Source organism: Apium graveolens, chromosome 3 (assembly GCF_009905375.1).
Source record: "Apium graveolens cultivar Ventura chromosome 3, ASM990537v1, whole genome shotgun sequence".
Lineage (NCBI taxonomy): Eukaryota > Viridiplantae > Streptophyta > Magnoliopsida > Apiales > Apiaceae > Apium > Apium graveolens.
This window is the reverse complement of record NC_133649.1, coordinates 292,771,701-292,790,718: the sequence shown is the minus strand read 5'-3', so window position 1 is coordinate 292,790,718 and position 19,018 is coordinate 292,771,701. Positions and strand designations below refer to the sequence as shown.

Below are 19,018 nucleotides of genomic sequence, written 5' to 3'. Positions count from 1 at the left end.
GAATTAAGACGTATATAAGGAAGTTTCATTAAAATCATGTGTTAAGGTATTTTTCCGCTTATTTTAACGTATTTTTATATATTATTGTACATCATTTTGTACCTAGAACACATATGTATGTGCACACACAAAGCCAGAGTCTTTTGATAAAACAGTTTTTTTCGTTATTTTGAGAGGGTAAACTGCGTACAGTATACCATGTCCTACACAATATATATTGAGTACGGTTGATTGATTAATTAAACTTCTTTCTATCAACAAAAAACAGATCAAACCGTAAAACCGACCCAACCCGCCCCTTATTTCTGCCGACAGATTCGAACTATCCAAAATCCGAAATTTAATTGGTTTAATTTTTTTTTTAATCCGAATATAATGGGTTGAGTAAAGGTTTAAAAAAACTTAAACCCTTACTAAACCAACCCAACTTTATTTTATAATTATAGTATTATTATTTGAAATTTTAATTTATGTATTTATTATATTAATTAATATATTCGAAATAATAATATTATTTTACGGATAACACACTATAAATTATTGACTTTAAACTGAAAAGTACGCGATATGTATAATATACAATAATATTTATCTTCCATTAAATTATGTTATACTCCTAATTTACTTCGAACACGACCCAACCCAACCCAACGTATAATTTTATTGGTTAACGTGTTACATTTTTTTAAAAACCGAATTAATTGAGTTGGTTCGATTTATTACCCTTAACGCGGCCTTACCCCTGATTATCACGCTATCAGCCGGCAATCTTTAAATTTATCACAAATAATTTATACTGATTTAATCTTCTCCTCCATTTTATAATATATATTCAGATCCAATCAATTTAAAATCCTAACCGCACAAATGATATTTGATTTGATTTTAATTTCTTTTTGCAAAATCCAAAATATGTGCTCTTTAGGTTACAAATGCGCCTTTTGGTTAAAAGATCACCAGGCACATCCCTGTACCAAATGCTTGTACAGATAAAAATTGTGGCTTAAAATTAAAATTATAAATCCTCAAGCATAAGCAATATCATAATTACATGAACATATAGTTTGTACTTTGTACAAATATTGCAAATAAAAAATGGAGCTTATTGAGTACCAACATGAAAGTAGAAAGATGTAAAATATACTACATCCATAAGAAAAACAATCAAACAAATGTAACTGAGCTTCTTTCTGAGATGATTTCTAATCCCTTAACCACAAGCAGAGAGACTGATGGAAAGACTCATCCAAGAAGACGAATTCTGCACCCCGAAACTCAATATAACCAACGAAAAAATCAGAAAGAAAAAACTGTGAAGAAGTCTGAGCATATGAAGTAACTGTTCTGTTTCTGTTTAATTTACTATCTTTCCCCCTTCCAAACATCCACATTTCCTGTTCCTCCTGCTTCGCATTGTAAAAAAAACTTAATTGACTGGGATATCATTCACGTTGCTATCTGCAATAGAGGCGCTATCCAACCTTGGTGGACCTGAATGCCGCCTAGGCCTGGCAGGTGAAGCTGGGAAAGAAAGCCGCTTCTTTGCATAGCCTGCTGGTACTTTTTCCGGAGTTCCATTCTCCATGCCTAATGGGCTTTGCAGACGTGATTTCGCTTTAGCAGAACGTGTGGCTGCCATGTAGCCTGGAACTGATGGAGAGCTTGCTAGACTCTCATCATCTCTCACAGATGATCCAGCAATGCTGTGCCTCCTATTCTGCTCTGACTGCACACTCATCATGCTCTTGGAATCATAGTCTATGCTCATCACACTTGCTCCTGGGCTTGGAGGCTTAAATTTTCTGGCTGCTTTTGGTGATGTTACCTTGGATGACGGAATTGCGGGGGACTGGAGATTTGAAGGACTACTTAGCTTGCGGTTACCTGGTGTTATAGGCTTATCAGAATTTAGTTGGTGTCGAGCAAAGGACTTGGCAATTTCATTTCCAGCGAAGCCCTTAACAGAGAAATGACCACTGGTAGCTTCTTTATCTGTTTTAGTCTCTGGGCGGGCTGCCATCCAGCGTTCCAGCCAGCTCCATCCCCATTGAGGATTAGTAGGGTCGATAAAAAGAAGGTTGGTAGTTCTTGCAGACTTCTTCCATGTTTGCTGTTCATTGAAAATTTTAATATAGCACGTTAGATGCAGAACTCATGAAGTTGAACACCGCAATTTTTTTTTTATAAAAACTCAAATACATAAACTACTATAGGTTAAAAAGTTTCGAAAGCTCAGGAAGAGAAAAGTTTACACAACGTATACAGGGGACATAAGTTCATAAAGTAATCTTCAGCATCATTCGTAACTAGTATTTATGAACGATTCGGTAGAATTAGCGTTGGCTGGAACTAGACTAGCAGAACACAAATCATGTCTACATTGGCGACCAACATGTTTCGAGTAGAAGTGTAGGCTAGAAATAACAGACTAAATGTATTAGGAAAGTGCTACTCATCATTCTCCGCAAGAAAGTAATCTTAAACCAAGTCAGAATAATCTACATTTAGACCTGCAGCCTACTTCTATAAGTTTTTATACATACAGCAGACATCAGTCTAGTCATGCAAGAAACTTAATTTCCCACTTTACATCGTACAACTTTTGTGTTTATACATGTTATCGTCTTACGGGATAGAAAGGTGGATAGCTTACTTGATGGGAGAACGAATAAGCCATTGCTCTTTCTCTTCTCATAGTTGCTTCATACTTGCTTAGTAGCTTTGCTTCAATTTGTTCTTTTGATTGTGCACTGTCATTCCAATCCTCCCCCATCTGTACATCATTTAAATTTATTAATTCCGCCACAATTCGACAGGAGAATAGGAGAAAAGCATAGGAAGAATTTACGAGAATCAATCACAGCCACAGGGAACAAAGAGCTACAGTTCCACAATTGTACAAATTATGTTTGGGAAGTAATTAATCAGTACATATTATAACATGAACATATTAACCATAACATAGAAAATAGTACAATTTTTCCTGAAGCCTTACAATCCACAAAAGAATTTAATATAAATGATTACCTAAACAGATACCACAGATGTCATACTTAACTTGATTAACATAAGCTAGACTTGGAGATGTAGGAAAAGTGTGCTCTGGATCACATGGCATCCATAAGCTATTACATTTTTATAAAATGGACTTGGAACACTGATAGAATCTAATAACTTTGCAAGTCTAGGGTAAAAATATATTTAATGATGTCTAAAGTGAAGAGCTGATCATACATCATTAGGACATAGAATATTCTAATTTTTTTTTGGAACTTATAATGCTTACCTGCAAGCTCTCGAGTTCTTTTGCACGCTCCTGTAGAAGCTGCCTCTGAAGAGCTTGATTTTCCTCTGTCATCCTGATCCTCCTGTTGTTGATCTGGGACTGCACACGAGATATGCCTTGCATGCTTCGTAAAGTATTTGTGGTCTGGCGTTTGACTGTGGCCCCTTCAACTAGTGACTTCAACCTGACAAGTCCTCTTAATGCCCGTAATGCCCTTCTAGCCTGAAAGCAATAGAAACCAAAAATCTTAATTACTTTGAATCTATCGCTTCATTCATAAAAAAATAGAATAAAAATATAAAACACAATGGTTAAAAGCAGCTCTCCAAAATTTTTTTATGACAGTATACTATTGTCGCCATCAGATAAGTGCTTGTTGGTATCAAAAATTTATTACTTCATCCAACTAACTAGTAGTTTTTCCTTAAAAGGAGGAATGGCAAGGTCATGCCATATGTTTCTATACCTTATGTATATGCTATTATCTGGATTTATATATCTAGCAGCCTTAAACATTTAAACCCATGAAATCCCAAAGGAATAAGAATGCGGGCTTGATATGATATAACTGATTGCAACGTATTTAACACGAGAATATACAATTTTTACATACTATATTTGCGAATTTCCAGACCAGTATTTAGGTTAACGTATTATCTACTCTCTTTTGTTTTTTGAAATAGAATTAATTACAAAACGAAGTTAGAAACATATATTCCAAATATGCATCATTGAATTAAGAAATGGGCATATGGCATGTAAAAAGGGGAAGTATTTTTTTATGGTTTTCCAATAAAACAAGAGATTAAAACGCGCTTCAGCAGAATAAATGATATAATTCAAGTGTTACAGAAAGAAATAATTATTTAATGACTCCCTGGAAACATCGTAGAAAAGTGCATGCACAAAGAAATATACCAGGTATCCTCGAAATGTCGTTTGAATCTTGATGGCAGCCACTTCCTCCCTTGACATTCCCGTGAAGCGAGTTACTGGAATGGCTTGAACAACTTCTGCAACGACCTCAGGAGCTTCAACAGCAGGCACATAGGATGAAGTATTGGCCTCTTCAACATTATAATCATACTTAGCCTGCTCATCCACTACTTCAGTTGATTGAACCTCCGGTGGTGGAGGAAGATGCTGAGGTGTGCTGACAGTTTCTAAAGTGGGAAATTCAGAATTTGCAGATTGTTCATTTTCAACCGAATTTTTTGATTTGCTTGCTCTCTGAAATCATAAATATAAATGGTGAAAATCATTCAAGCAAAACCCAACATCAACAAAAATTCTGAGTAACAAAATGAATATTACAGATGAGTTAGACAAAAACCTTGTTCTTCTTATACTTGGAATCTGGACTAAAAGCTTTCTTTACGGATGAAAACCAATTCCCTTTCCTTCCCATTGCTGTATCGTTCTAGAATTCTGTTTCAAGACTAAAAAAGTCAACAACAACCACAACAACAAAAAACCACTATTCATCTACAGCAACACTTAATGCCAATGACTGCACAGAAATGCCATGTTTCATCAAACAAATAAATGACGAATGCTAAACATATAAAAACAACATAATCAAATCTCAATCAATAAATCAAAAATGGTGAAATAAAATCACAGCTAAATGGGAATTGTGTTCATACTATAAGCAAAAAACAATTATACAATCACAGAAGTTGCAAATTGTGTAAGAAAACATAGAGAGGATAACTTAAAAGACAAGACTTTAAGCTCCACATTTTCTTAACAACCATACTTGCAGAACCTAGATTATAAAAAGTCAATCGCATAACATCACAGCTAACATGGGAATTGTGTTCATAATATAAGCACAACACAACTAAAAAATCACAAAACTGCATTAATCAAACAAAATGATGCAAATTATAAATAAACATATAAAGGGTAAACTTTTAAAAGACAAGACTTCGAAATCCACATTTTCTTAACAAGTCAATCTCATAACATCACAGCTGGCATGGGAATTGTGTTCATAATATAAGCACAACACAACTAAACAATCTTCACAAAACTGCATTAATCAAACAGAATGATGCAAATTATAAAGAAACATAAAAAGGGTAAACTTAAAAGACAAGACTTCGAAATCATACAGACAGAACCTAAAATAACAACATGGTCAATGAAACAACAACAGATCTCAAAAAGGGTAGGCAATTGTCTACTGTAGAAGCTAAATATAAAAATTCCCAGATGATCAAACATGAGAAAAATGTAAAAGACAAAAAAAAAGATTAAAAAAAAGATTAAATTTTGAAGCATAATATAGTGAAACAAGGAGGTGGAGAACAATGCCTGAGAAATGAAGTAGCTAGATCTGTACTAATAAGCGCTTTAATCAGCAACAGTTAGAAGCTGATGAGGTGATGTCTGTATGGGGCTTGTGTATTAATGCAGAAGAGATTGAGTAGAAGGCCAAGAAGAGGGAAATAATAATATGGAAGTGTGTGTAATGTGTGTGTAATATGGAGAAGGGAGTAGATAGTAACCCCCAGATCTTGAGAAACACAAAGTGATGTAAGAAGAAGAAGAGTTCAACGGATGAAAGAGAGTTACTTGTGATGATGAGTTTGTATTAACAAGCTGGAGCTTCTCTCTTGGGGGCTCCACCTCCCCCCCCCCCTTAATTATCTCCCATTTTACTCTAAATTACTGTGTTAAATTTCCTTGTTCTCCAGAATTTTGTATATTACATGGTAATCCTTTGGTCCCAATTTATCTTTCTTGTTTGACTTTTGATGATCAAATTGACTGAACATTGACCGTAAATAAAAAATTGTTTTTTCATTATTTTAAAAAACTAAAATATACATGTTAAAGTATATTAAACATCCTTTCAAATGATATAATTTTTATAAATACTTTCGATAATTCACTATGTGAAATTTTCAGTCAAAGTTGGGTCAATTTGATCATAAAAAGTCAAATAAAACAGATAAATTGAGACGGAGGGAGTATTTGATATGAGATGTTTTAATTGGTTATATTGATATAAATGCAGGGTCATTCCAATTAAAACACACTACCTAGCATCATGTACAAAATTTTGTACATCAAACATTTTCCATTTTAAAGGAAGGATTCTTTTGGTGTGGCACGTGCTAAACACCAAAACTTATAAAATTTGTAATGTTTTGATCGGTGTATTTGTCGTAAATGTAGGGGTTCATTATTATTTAAAAATGTTGACTAATTAAAATAAACTAAAATTATGAAAATTTGTACGTAGTGTGCGCCCATAAGCATATCACAGAAAAATCGTAAAAAGAAAATGGGTAAGTGAAGAAGCACAAGAAAATGGGTAAGTGAAGAAGCACTTCGTCTCATAATTGCATTACTGGGTTTTAAATAAAAAAGAACGAAAGCATGTGTTAATGTAGAAATAAAAGCAAGTGTTAATGTACGTAAAACTTTCGTTTATTTTATTTTGAAAAAAGAATAGGAGTAAGGCCGGAAACATTTTTACAACGGATTTTCTAAGGCATACATTAAGGTACCTAATTCTGCTAGAACTTTCGAAGACATTTTTGAAATAATTCCCAAATGATGACGTATCAATTAGTTATCGATTATTTTTTTTTATAAATTAATTGAACCCCGTGTATTAATAGGAGTCTCGCCAATTAAATTATGTAAAATATAATTCGAAAACAAATTTGGAATCTATTTTGAAACCATTAATATTGCTCATGCAAAAAAATACGAATAATAAAGAGGGAAAATTAATTCTAACGTCCCTAAATTATAGACACTTTTTTAAGTCCCTAAACTATAAATATTAATTTATAAATAATTAAACTTTTGATTTTTTTCTTATTGGAGTCCTTTCGTCAAAATCAGGCTGACGCCGTTAGATTCGAAAAACATTCTTAAAGGTCCGAAAAACAATCTTAAAGGTCCGAAAAATCAAATGCAATTTTGAAGATAATTCAAGTTTTCAAACTTAAAATTTTAGTAACCAAATCGTTCGTTTTTCAATACTCTATCCATCAACATCACTAAAAAATTAATCGAATCAAAACTCTAGTTCTATTTAAAAATTGAAAATTTCACAAACTGAATTTTGATGGTGTATATGGGCAGATGGTTGAAAAATGACCATTTTGATTACTCAAGTTTCGAATATGGACATCGAAATCACCTTTAAAATCGTATTTGATTCTTTGAAACTTAAAAAATATTCTTAAGAGATTTGTCACTTCTCGGAAAAACTAATGATACTCAGATTTTAATGAAAGGACCGCGATAGGAAAAAATCAAAAATTGAATTACTTGTGGATTTGCATTTATAATTTAGGGACTTAGAAAAAAACTGCATATAATTCGGGATTTCATAATTAATTTTCTCTAATAAAAATGATAGGAGTGAATGATTAGAGTGTGCATGATTAGAGTGTGCATGTGCGCATATTATCACTAATAATAATTTAGAGGGATACTACTATATTTATGGAAATTTTATTTTCATAATTTAATTTTTATTTTCAAAACTATATATACCATGTTATATATTAATATATTACAAATTGTCAATGCAAGGGGAATATGTACGTCTAGAAAAACAGTTTTCTGAAAACAACTTTTCTTCAATACATATTGCAAATTTAGATGTCATCTATATTCTTTGCTTTAATTACTTATTTTTGTTTTTTTTTTTGCATTTTTGAAAAATGTTATTTCTAGAGTAAATATTTTGTTTACATGAAAGTACCTGCATATTGTTTTTCTTATAATTTTCTATTATTGTGTATTTTTGTCTTTTCATGCTTCATTTTCTCTGAAAAAGTTATTGACTCTTAAAAACAATATTTCCCTTTTTATTACTGGATCTTTAAATTAGAAGATTTTAAATTAATTAGAATTTTGTGAAAACAAAACGTAAATGTTAAGGGATGAGCTGAATGCTGAAGCGCCAATCAGAGAATAGAAAAATAATGTTATCAAGTGTGAATTAAGATTTAAGATACATAGGTCCATTAAGTATAGAAAATATAGGATTCATAAGGAGCGTGTCGGTGTTAAAGTGACACATGGCCACGTTGTTCTGTAGCTGTACAAAGCCCTCATGTTGTACATTAAAAATTATGTTACCACTCCTTATCGCTTTATAAACAAAAAGGTTTGTCAGGTGTGTATGCGTATGTTAATAAAATGTGATTCATGAGTTGTAAAAATTTTATATAATATTTTTTGTATATGTAGGGGTTCATCATTATCAATAAACTCTCCGCTAATATTTTGTCAACACATTCCCAAGTACTAATAAACTCATGAGCATGTTAAGTATTAAAATTTACTCCCTTCGTCCCTCTAGTTTGTATACGTCTACTGTTTGCATATATTTTGAGACTTCTATAAAATACAGTTTTATAATGTTTTTTTTAAAATTTTCTTTTTTTGAATAAAGTTTAAACATAAAACTTTTTTCAAAAAAAAAATTGAAAAAAAATATTGTGGAGTTATGTTTAAATGAATATTAAAAAGCCAAAAAGTAATGTATAGAATTTAATTGGAGAGAGTGAGTATAATTTGGTATATTTTGATTGGTGTGATTGTTGTGAATGCGGGGTCCATCAATATTTATGATTAGAGGATCGATCAAAATGCATCAAACTCATGAGAGTTCGTGCTTATTTTGTGCCCTTGGGCATACATTAGGAAACCCAATTAAAATAAGGTGAATTTATAGAATTTTGTGCTTATCGTGCTTATGAGCACATCATAGAAAAACAATTTTTTATACGATTTTTGAATTTTGTACACACATTTTAAGTACTTTGACCACAGACTTAAAATTAAAAATTTTAATTTTTTTTGTAAATAAAAATATATAATTACAATTTTAGTTAATAAAAAAAAATTAAAAAAATATTATTTTAAGTATATGATAAATGGACTTTGAAGTGTGCACAAAAGTTTAACGAACAAAGGATTAAAGAAACCTGGGGAGTTACATTATTTTTGTTATATTTACATTTATCAGAGAAATCTAACATTTGCAATACATTATTAGACTTTTTAAGTTTCATGGAGTTAATTATTAATTTAATAATTGAGACGTGTTTAGAGTTGAGATTTACATGGAAGCATGTATTCAATTAATTGTTGAGGCAGCTGCAGGGTCTACTCTGGTTGTGACCGTTGGACAGCCTTGAATCCTTCTTACAGCCTGCACTTATTATCCTCATGTGGTACCCTATTTGATCATTCACTCAATTTATTTTGTTGTTACACCAACTTACGTTACGGGTAAGATAGACGTATGTTATAGCATAACATACCAGTATCAATGTTATGTATAAATTTGAAATTTTGGCCTGAGTTCATATTTTCACATAATACGATGTTATTCCTGCAATGTTATGTTATAACATACGTTTGTACCAGACTATATGCCTTTGATATTCGTCATTCAGCATAATACGTTTTTATAACGTAAATTGTTGTCCGTTTAACTGACACGTTTGTAATATTGTGGTTTCTGAATTATGTTTATTTCGTACAAAAATGACTAAAAAAAAGTGAAATGATATTATAAAGAAACAGAGCTAGTTTAAATAAGCATCTCAGCATCTGTACTAGTATCTTTTTGATTGACTAACTACTGAAGAGTGCTGTGGGGTGAGAGTGTTTTGTTGGTATAAGAAGATTCCAAAGCATAATCTTGGAGCAAATTCCCTTCACTTCTGTCTCTTCTTCAAGTACCTCTTTCTCCACAAATTTCATTGTCTTCTGCTGCTCATAAAATACAACAAATAAAACAATCTGAATCATGCATGTCCTGCTAGTCAGCATTGTGAAATTTCATTATCTGATTGCAGGATGGCCTACAGACAAATGTCGATATTTTGATTATTTGATCATATTGTTAAATACATGATTCTATTGGAGTCTTACTCTAACATCTTAAGGTTTTAGATGAGCTGGTTACTCAACATGATATCAGAGCTTAGGCTGACGGGATTAATGCCCCAAAGATGCGCTCAACATATGATAAATAGGGTTTGTCGAGGATGAACCTGTGAAGTGTCTTGGATGGAGGACTGACGGCCCCATCTCTCAGGATCCCAGAGTATGGAGCTGTTGAATGCAAAGCTTGAAATGTGAAGAGGGGACTTATTACTGCCTGGAGTTGCTGCAGTAACATTCTTCGGTTTCTTGAAATGCCATCCTGTAACTTGTGAGGAATCGCATACAGGTCCTTCTATTATTACCCTCTGCCTGTTGGCTGATAGAAATGCCACTGGCCATGTTCCAAATACCCTGCAACACTTGCATCAAATTAATGCTCCACCAAGATTAATGTCTGAGATAACATAATGGATATAGTGATGTGCTACCAAATGCTTCCCATTTACCAAAGTTTGCCAACATTATTGCAGATGAATGTTTTTTGAAAAATGTTTGGAAAATTACTCAAAGCCTAGTAACAAGACTCTCATTCCCTGCCCTTCAGATGCTCACTCTCGCTCCCCGTATACTAACAAATATGTCACATTTGAAATTTTTGTAATCAAATTGTAATATTTGGTTTCAGTCTGATTTGTATAAAACAAACAATCTGAATTTAAAAATGAAGATGATTGGTCTAAATGAGAGGAAATTCATACTCGGTCGCTCTGATCTCGTTGAAGAAGCTGAGATCATAGACATTGTCAAGTCCAGCAAAATGAACAATGCCACTCAGCCTATGTTGCTCAATGTGATTAAGCGCAACATTTCTCTGGCGATCCATCTCCATTTCCAGGTCTGTAATTTTCTCCTTAAATACTACATGCCTATACATAACACCGCTCTTCCTTAATATTTCAGATACTTGAGAAGAATCGGACTGTTGTTCAACAACCATCCATAGCAATGGTGGAGGCACTAACTTTAATGTGTTTGCCAGCCTCATCAAAAGTACTCCTCGAAGATGGTTTTTCGTACTTGTTGGAGTAACAATGATGACAAGCCTTCCAGAGTTCAATTTATCAGTGCCTAGTTCTTGTGCTTGCTCTTGCTTCAAGGTTCCAGTGTGTAAAGATTCATTAGACCGCATTAAGACTGCCCGATGAGTCCCATCCAGCAAACTTCTGTTCAGATTATGGTATGATGGAATTTCCAGTGGCTGCAGTGAGAATTCTGATCGAGTTGTGGTCACAACATGATCAAAAAATGTCCATGACTTATCACCGGTTGGCATAAACCCGGTGAAGAATCCTGTAATAAAGCATAACAAGAAATGGAAAACAGCCTTCTTCCACAACTGAAGTTTCTTTTTTGACTTCTCCATGTGATCCTCCAGGCTTCAAACCGAAAAATTGAGACTAGCAGTAAAATAACAAGTATAAATGCCTAGACATATTGGATAAGGTTCAAATATTTCGGATACTCAACAAATAAAAGGATGTATCTGGTCCCTTGATCACCAATACAGGTGTGTATGATCTCAGTTTATTAAAATTAAAAGTTATTCATAGGATAAATTGACAAATGACAATGCCATCACTTGAAGTTAAAGAAACTTGAAACAATAATAAAGAGAGATTTGGTGCTGTCTGCACCAAATAGTTGTTGAGATGCATGTTCATCACCTAATGTTCACTGAAGAATACAGAACTAATGTCAAAAATGTGTATAATAAGAATTTGATAGAATATCATATAGAGTTGAAGTGTATTGTCAAGAGTGGAGATCTTTCTAATACCATCAGTTAAAGATTAACTAACAAAGATTTGACAGGTCTCCTAGAAGTTTGTAGATTAAGTTAGACATTTTGGTTCTTCTATCTGCATAAATCAAATTAAGCAATCATTGTATGTTATTAATTATCAGTGCAGAGGGGTTTGATTCTTGTAATGTGAAATCAAGTAATCATGTCAGTAGGTGATAATCTTGGACCAAATGATGCACCATCCTAATTTTAAAGTATGAAAATGGTTCTGTAAAATTACCCAGAACCTCTTTTACTTTCTCACTTCAATTACCTTCTTTTACATTCGTCTACTTTCTTCCTTTTATAAACTCGGGAGCTAGACGTAAATCATACATGTTAAGTAACCAGTCCATATTCTTTTACATTCGTCTATTTTCTTCCTTTCATAAACTCGGGAGCTAGACGTAAATTATACAACTTGTTAAGTAACCAATCCATCTAAAACCTTAAGGTGGTAGAGGAATGTCCGAACATGATCTTATACTCTTTAACACTCCCCCTCAATTGTACAATACTTTTCGCTAGAGGACTCGAACCCGGGTCTCTCCCTGTACCGAGCTCTGATACCATACTCTTTAACACTCCCCCTCAATTGTACAATACTTTTCGCTAGAGGACTCGAACCCGGGTCTCTCCCTATACCGAGCTCTGATATCATGTTAAGTAACCAATCTATCTAAAACCTTAAGGTGGTATATGAAGCCCCGAACATGATCTTATACTCTTTAATACAAATGTCGTCCCAAGTAAGCATCAAGGATTGATGGAGTCTTGACTTATCAATCAAAGCAGAGGGTTTAGCACATTTGGTCCTTTTTAATCCTTTATATCATGAGTATTTAAGAAGCCTTCTACTGTTACAGAAGAGTTGCAATAGTTAAAGGATTACATTACTAGCTCACTACTACCTGTGTAAGTTATAAATACAAAGACAAGTGGGAATCACAAGATGCCATAAGATATTGAAATGTGTGATTCACTGCACCTCATGACTCCCTGACAACATATATGCAATTCCTTAGTTTTATTACCAGTGCATTTAGTTATAAATGCCAGTAGTTAATTTTTTTGCTGAGTAACAAAATCTAAACAGGTTTATGCAGTGGTTCACATTAAATATTTGACACCATATGTGAATGGATGACCAAAGAACCAGGTGGTCCAAACTTTAGATATAACGGTAGTTTCTGTTCACATTAAACAATTGTTGCAGCAAATTATACAAGGGAGAGTCTCAACTCTTAAATGTACGTATAAATGATGAGTCTCCCGTATGCACATCACAAGTTCTACCGCACACGTAGCACGTAAACTTTCCGTTGTATGATATTACGTTGTATGATATTACTGCAACAATAGCTTGTCCAGACCGGACCATCTATATATTTTTTTTGATTATCATCTTATCTTATTGTATTACTATAAGCATCATGATCTATTGCACAGTTTTATAAGTACTTTTTTTCGGAGAACATATACTTATTTTATAAATAACTTAAAACACTTCGTTTCGCTCATCATATTTATCTTGAACATTAATAAAGTGTCCACTCCTAAATACAAAATTAAGTACTTTTTTTCGGAGAACAGATACTTATTCTATAAAATAAGTTAAAACACTCCGTTTTGCTCATCATATTTATCTTGAACCTTAACTCCGAACCGAACATATCAGCCATAACAGGTTTGCATTAGTTTTGACTGATTATTGTGACAGACATGACTAGTTTAGCGTGCATTTGTTTGTTGTTTAAGTTATGTTTCAAGTACCAGAAAGTCTGTCTGAAGTTACAGTTGACATTTCTGCTATCTCAATGTTAGGAGATCAATAACCATGTTATATGTACTACAAAATATCACTCCACTTGCTATATTATCTTAGTTAAGTAATTATGGGTATTACCAAATGTTTGGTTTGACCTAATATGGTTCATAGACTAATAATTTTATGTATCAACTCTGTAGTGACAGTGAAGAAATGTAAAGGTGGAGCCATATTTTTAAGTTGCTAAAACTTATAATCTGTCCTTGCCAATTTTCATAACCAACCTCACCAGCCATAGATTCTTTTCTCAACTTCTCAACACAGAAACATGAGCATCTTTACATATACCAGAGTCACTTTTGACACTGGAGATTTTAAGCACCTCATGGAGATTTACTTTTTGTTTTGAATGATTTCGTAGGTTCTGTGAAGAGCTTAATACTCTTAAGTACGTATTCACCTTAGTTAACGGATATACAAGTGATTTCTCATATGAAGAGCTTAATACATAGAATATTTTTTGTGGTTGTGGTACTTGACTTACAAGGACTCACGTAAGTCTCCTAAGTACGTAGTTGCGGGCATTTTCATAGTTAATTAGATAAAACATGGTACAGGTTAAAAAAGATTTTAGATCTTTATTTTTCTACATGGAATCCTATGATGATATGATCTCTACTCTCACCCTCACGTGAACTTCTCTGAGATTTTTAACGAGAGTTGTGGTACCAGCAGAGTGAAAACGACACTATTCCATATAAAAATGACACAAATTTATCTTATTTTCATCAAGTTGTGTTTTTAGTTTCGGTTTTTCTATTATATGCTCATGGATTGCCCATGATAAACGCAGTCCATGAGCACACGCGGAAAATAGTCAACAAAGTGTCAAGAAAGTGTTGTTATAGTGGTTGAACTCTTGTATCTCTTGTGGGAGGTCAGAAGTTAGACCCTGAGTGTGCGTAAAACACGTAAAACAAAATTAGTAAGTAGTCGTTGCTCACCTCTACTGGAGTGTGACGTGTCAGTCATTCCCAAGGCCAGAAATAAAAATCACACAACCATTAAAACCTATGTACGCAGTTTAATTCGTTTAGAGAAATCTAGATATTGCAAACTTAGTGGCTTTAGAGACAAGCTCTGATATGCCAAACTTATCAAACACTTCCATACATAGTAGTATCAAAATCACCATACAGTGTATGGTGTCTATTAGCTTATTTTCTATAGTCTATACTTGCAGAATACTAAATATTTGTACTAGCTCAGTCTCGACTAATTTGCAATCCTAGTTCTGTCACATTCATATAATATAGGCCAGTTACGGCATTTTGCAATCCTGGTTCCGTCACGTTCATATAATATTTATGTGTTGGTAAGATAATAGACGAGTTTTGCAAGATGAAGGCCGGTTCAAAACCGATATCGAGTCCGAGCCGAGCCGAGAAGTTTCCACCACCGTTAATGAGTTTCTTAAGAAGCAATGTTGGGAGTAAAAGCAGAGGAAAGTCACGTTCAGGGCCTTTGTTTTTCCGCAAAAGAAATGTGACAGCCGTCTCCGAAACACAAGAACCATCTTCGCCGAAAGTCACTTGTATTGGCCAAGTCCGAGTACGTCGTTCGACTCGAAAAAATTCGGGCAAGTCAAGGCCTTCTTCGGTGAAATGCCCCAATCTCTGGTTCCCGAAAAATATTTTTTGTAACCCAAAAAAGGCCAATCTGGGGACTTTTAGACCGGTTTTGCGCAAATGGGTCTCGTTTTTTCGATTCGGGTACTGCAGAAAAGTTAATGTTCAAGGAGTTTCACCAATTTCTGATCGGGGAAATGTGTATGAAGACAGTGCAACAGAGACAACAAACGAAGAAAGTGAAGCAGAAGTAGCTGAAGAGATTTTTGGTTCTACAACGCCGCCTAAAAACGCGTTTTTATTAACGCGATGTAGATCTGCACCGTACAGATCTTCATCGTTAGCCTGCCGTTTCTTGGGCTCGCCTTTAACGAGCCCTGAGACGGAGGAAAATTTACATAATGAAGAACACGAAAAACAACGTATAGAAGAGGTCCAGAGTTCGACAAATGGAAGAAGCGGTGAAGTGAGTACGCAAAGTTTAAAGGATGATGCAACTCTACTGGAACCTCTAATACTAACAAGGTGCAAATCAGAGCCAGCAAGAACAGGGGAGAGGCTCATGAATTAATAAAAATCTCGAAAATCATAAAACAAGGTTGGATATTACTAATTGTGATTAATTCTTTAAACTATGAATTACTGTCAAATGTTACAGGCTTACTATTTTACAAATATAGGAATCTTTTGTTTATGCGGAGCAGTACTTTATATAGCGATAAATGTATGATAGGTCTATGCGAGGCAGTACTTTATATAGCGATAAATGTATGATAGGAAAAGACCCGTAAATAGGAATCTGATACTATGATTAAAAGTTTGACTGTCTGGGGATGCACAAAAACATATGATCATGATAAATGTAATAATGCAGTATTGGTTATTCATATGTTATGTTGGCCATGTTTTGTGATCGAAATGTCAGCGTCCCGTGTTTTCTGCAATTCACATGGGGCACTTCATACTATGATAATTCATTATGCTCCAGTTTGTGCTGAGGCTAGGCCTCTTTCTTTTTTAAATCTTGTGATTTGATTTTCATTTTAGATCAGAAATTGACATTAGATGTTTCATAAATGTGCTTAATCCTCGATTAGCATGTCGCAGGGCATGTCTAATCCAGATTAACAAATCTGAAACGAATACTCTGCAAATGTGCTTAATCCTCGAAATTAGCATGTCGTAGGGCATGTCTAATCCAGATTACTTAATCCTCGATTACCATGTCGCAGGGCACGTCTAATCCAGATTAACAAATCTGAAACGAATACTCCGCAAACAAGATAACAACAGAAATACAGCTCTTAGACAGTAGTTGCAGCAAGTATACACTTTGATAGTACTGTCCAGCACCACCTTGCTATGTATGCTTAAATTTTTAACCATTTTTTGATGTCACGCCAAAATGACGTAACTTTTAGAGTTTGGTTGGAGAGTAAATTTACACCAAAACAGTATAAAAGTACAAATTTGAATTTGGGTTGGAAATGGTCTAAAGATATTTGAAAATCTGAACTAGGGATCAAGTCTCTTGCATATAAATGTTGGCAACATATTATCCGCATATAATTATCACATAAAGGAAAAAGTCCTATTTTTTTCCTTTTTTTGCCCAAGCATAGAAAGATGGAGTAGGCCAACCTGTATTAAAAAAAATAGGTATTGTACATTTTCACGAATAATAAGCGCAATAAGTATGTTGCATAATTTGTTTGCCACGCACCCGAGCGGCAGAACATATTAATCAAATAATATATATACATACGTCCTCTTTTATAAGGCATCTCCGATATCTCACGAGTCCTTGTTCATAAGAGCTTCTCCAACATTCTATTTTTCGTTAGTTAGGAAATCTGTAAACACTGTAGTAGCTTACTGTCCTTGCATGCACATATTACTTGAACAATTCTGAACTAAGTACTCTGGCCTGTTTGGGCACCACTTATAAATCAACATATGACTTATAAACCCGCAACATCTCATCGACGAGTGTCCGTCAATCCAACTTATAAGTCAAATTTACAACTTATAAGTTGATACGTTGAATGTTGACAACGACGTACTTTTTCTTTACTTATTTTGATTTTTCGTTTTTTTATTAACTTTAGATTATAAGGAGTTGAAAGGGTAGGTCTATGTAAGTGCAGATGGATGTGTGATGACACAGGCACACAAGCTTTGGTCTATGAATGTACACAATCAGAAAATTATCACTTAAACCTAGCTACTACTTGTGCTGGTATCAAATTCAAGACCGTGTAAAAAGACTTATGTCGTCGAGGTTGGTAAGTGGCAACACCTGTCCCCTGGACATTCATGTAAACCAGGTCTGAAAGACTGTACATTTATTTCATAATGAAAGGAGTGATTGTAGCCAAGTGCATAGCATGTATACCATGAAGTTGAGCGTTACGGGGATTTAACATCTTGGAAGAATAAAAAGACAAGGCTCTTCATGCTTTCATAGTACATGTTTAAGCATAGTGTCACATTAGTCGAGCTAAAACTGGCTAACGTTTCCCACGCATAACCATATTTTTTTTTAAAGTTAAACTCACGAACACGCCAGCTGGAGACGTACGTTTACCACACATAAACCATATATCTTTCTGAAAGAGGTCCTCAAATGCAAAAATCACACATGATCCTATTCATATCATGTTCTGATCACCCTATATAAGTAAACATTCTCTCTGTAGTATCCACTACTTAAACCAACCATCTTCCTTTGAAGCACTGTCTGTAAAGTGTATATGGCGTTTACGGGACAATGGACATTGTGGTTTCTTATTCTCCTCTTGGCGATACTCCCTCGTTTTCCAGCAGGCTGGTTACATCAATCCCTCTATTTATAATACAATTATTGCAATAAAACATAGCTCAATTGTGTAATTACTTTTGCATTTATCGTCTATTATTTTCAGTAAGAAGTATTGTTATGTAAATGTAGGCACAGGAGGGTTTGATATGAAAAATATGGATCCTGCAGCAGGAGTGTATGACAGTGATTATCGAGGTCCCCAAACACACACATATGTTCCTCCTCCACATAAGGATCATCATCGACAACAAGTCGTGGCGCTGCCTCGCATGTCCAAAGGATCCAGACTTGGTAATTCAGCTCGTGCAAGAGCACATCATCATGTAAGCAGTCTATAAGAACTTCAAAGTGATCTATCGTGCACGTTAAGTATTCTTTTTGTTTCTACTTGAATTGTTGTTAAACTAATATTATTTCGTTAAATGTTTTGGAACAAGTTTTCTCTTTTCTGTAACATCTGATACATGTTATAAGTTGTATGACCTGAAGTAATGTGAATTAGTTATCGCGTTCCGTTTGCAGGTGAAGGAAGTCCACGGATGAAGAAATGTCCGAGGCATCAACGAAATAATTATACAGTTAAATGTTCATTTATAAATGAGAAGTTTGCGAAATTAAAGAGTTGTTCTCAGATGAATAAATTTCTAATGTAATCTGAAGTAGTACTATGGTAACTGCAGATAAGCTCACATGTTAATATTTGTGATCAGTTACATGGGCATGCTGGCATTATAAAACCATAAATAAAACTGGGATTTGTAGAACATAAACCAGGTTAAGTAACCAAAGCAGTTTG

The 19,018-nt window shown here is 34.2% G+C and overlaps 3 protein-coding genes across 5 annotated transcripts; 1 reads left to right on the top strand and 2 right to left on the bottom strand.

Annotated features, from left to right (window-relative positions):
• Window positions 1-984: 984 nt before the first annotated feature.
• LOC141713588 (protein IQ-DOMAIN 2) lies at window positions 985-5,887 on the bottom strand. Its single transcript, XM_074517069.1, has 6 exons — window positions 5,606-5,887; window positions 4,620-4,714; window positions 4,205-4,516; window positions 3,287-3,508; window positions 2,654-2,773; window positions 985-2,110 (listed from the first exon to the last, which is right to left on the bottom strand). The coding sequence occupies exons 2-6, from the start codon at window positions 4,692-4,694 to the stop codon at window positions 1,427-1,429; spliced, it is 1,413 nt and encodes a 470-aa protein (XP_074373170.1). The 5' UTR covers window positions 4,695-4,714; window positions 5,606-5,887; the 3' UTR covers window positions 985-1,426.
• A 3,850-nt stretch (window positions 5,888-9,737) lies between these two features.
• LOC141713587 (beta-1,4-xylosyltransferase IRX9-like) lies at window positions 9,738-11,807 on the bottom strand. 3 transcript variants are annotated; one of them, XM_074517066.1, is made up of 3 exons: window positions 10,921-11,807; window positions 10,330-10,573; window positions 9,738-10,045 (listed from the first exon to the last, which is right to left on the bottom strand). In XM_074517066.1, the coding sequence occupies exons 1-3, from the start codon at window positions 11,583-11,585 to the stop codon at window positions 9,908-9,910; spliced, it is 1,047 nt and encodes a 348-aa protein (XP_074373167.1). In that variant the 5' UTR covers window positions 11,586-11,807; the 3' UTR covers window positions 9,738-9,907. The 3 variants fall into 3 exon arrangements, with proteins under 3 accessions (XP_074373167.1, XP_074373168.1, XP_074373169.1); XM_074517067.1 differs by having other exon boundaries at window positions 9,738-10,042; window positions 10,921-11,806; XM_074517068.1 differs by having other exon boundaries at window positions 10,000-10,137.
• Window positions 11,808-15,174: 3,367 nt separating this feature from the next.
• On the top strand, window positions 15,175-15,972 carry LOC141715182 (uncharacterized). Its single transcript, XM_074518661.1, has one exon. The coding sequence runs from the start codon at window positions 15,175-15,177 to the stop codon at window positions 15,970-15,972; it is 798 nt and encodes a 265-aa protein (XP_074374762.1).
• The last annotated feature ends 3,046 nt before the right edge of the window (window positions 15,973-19,018 follow it).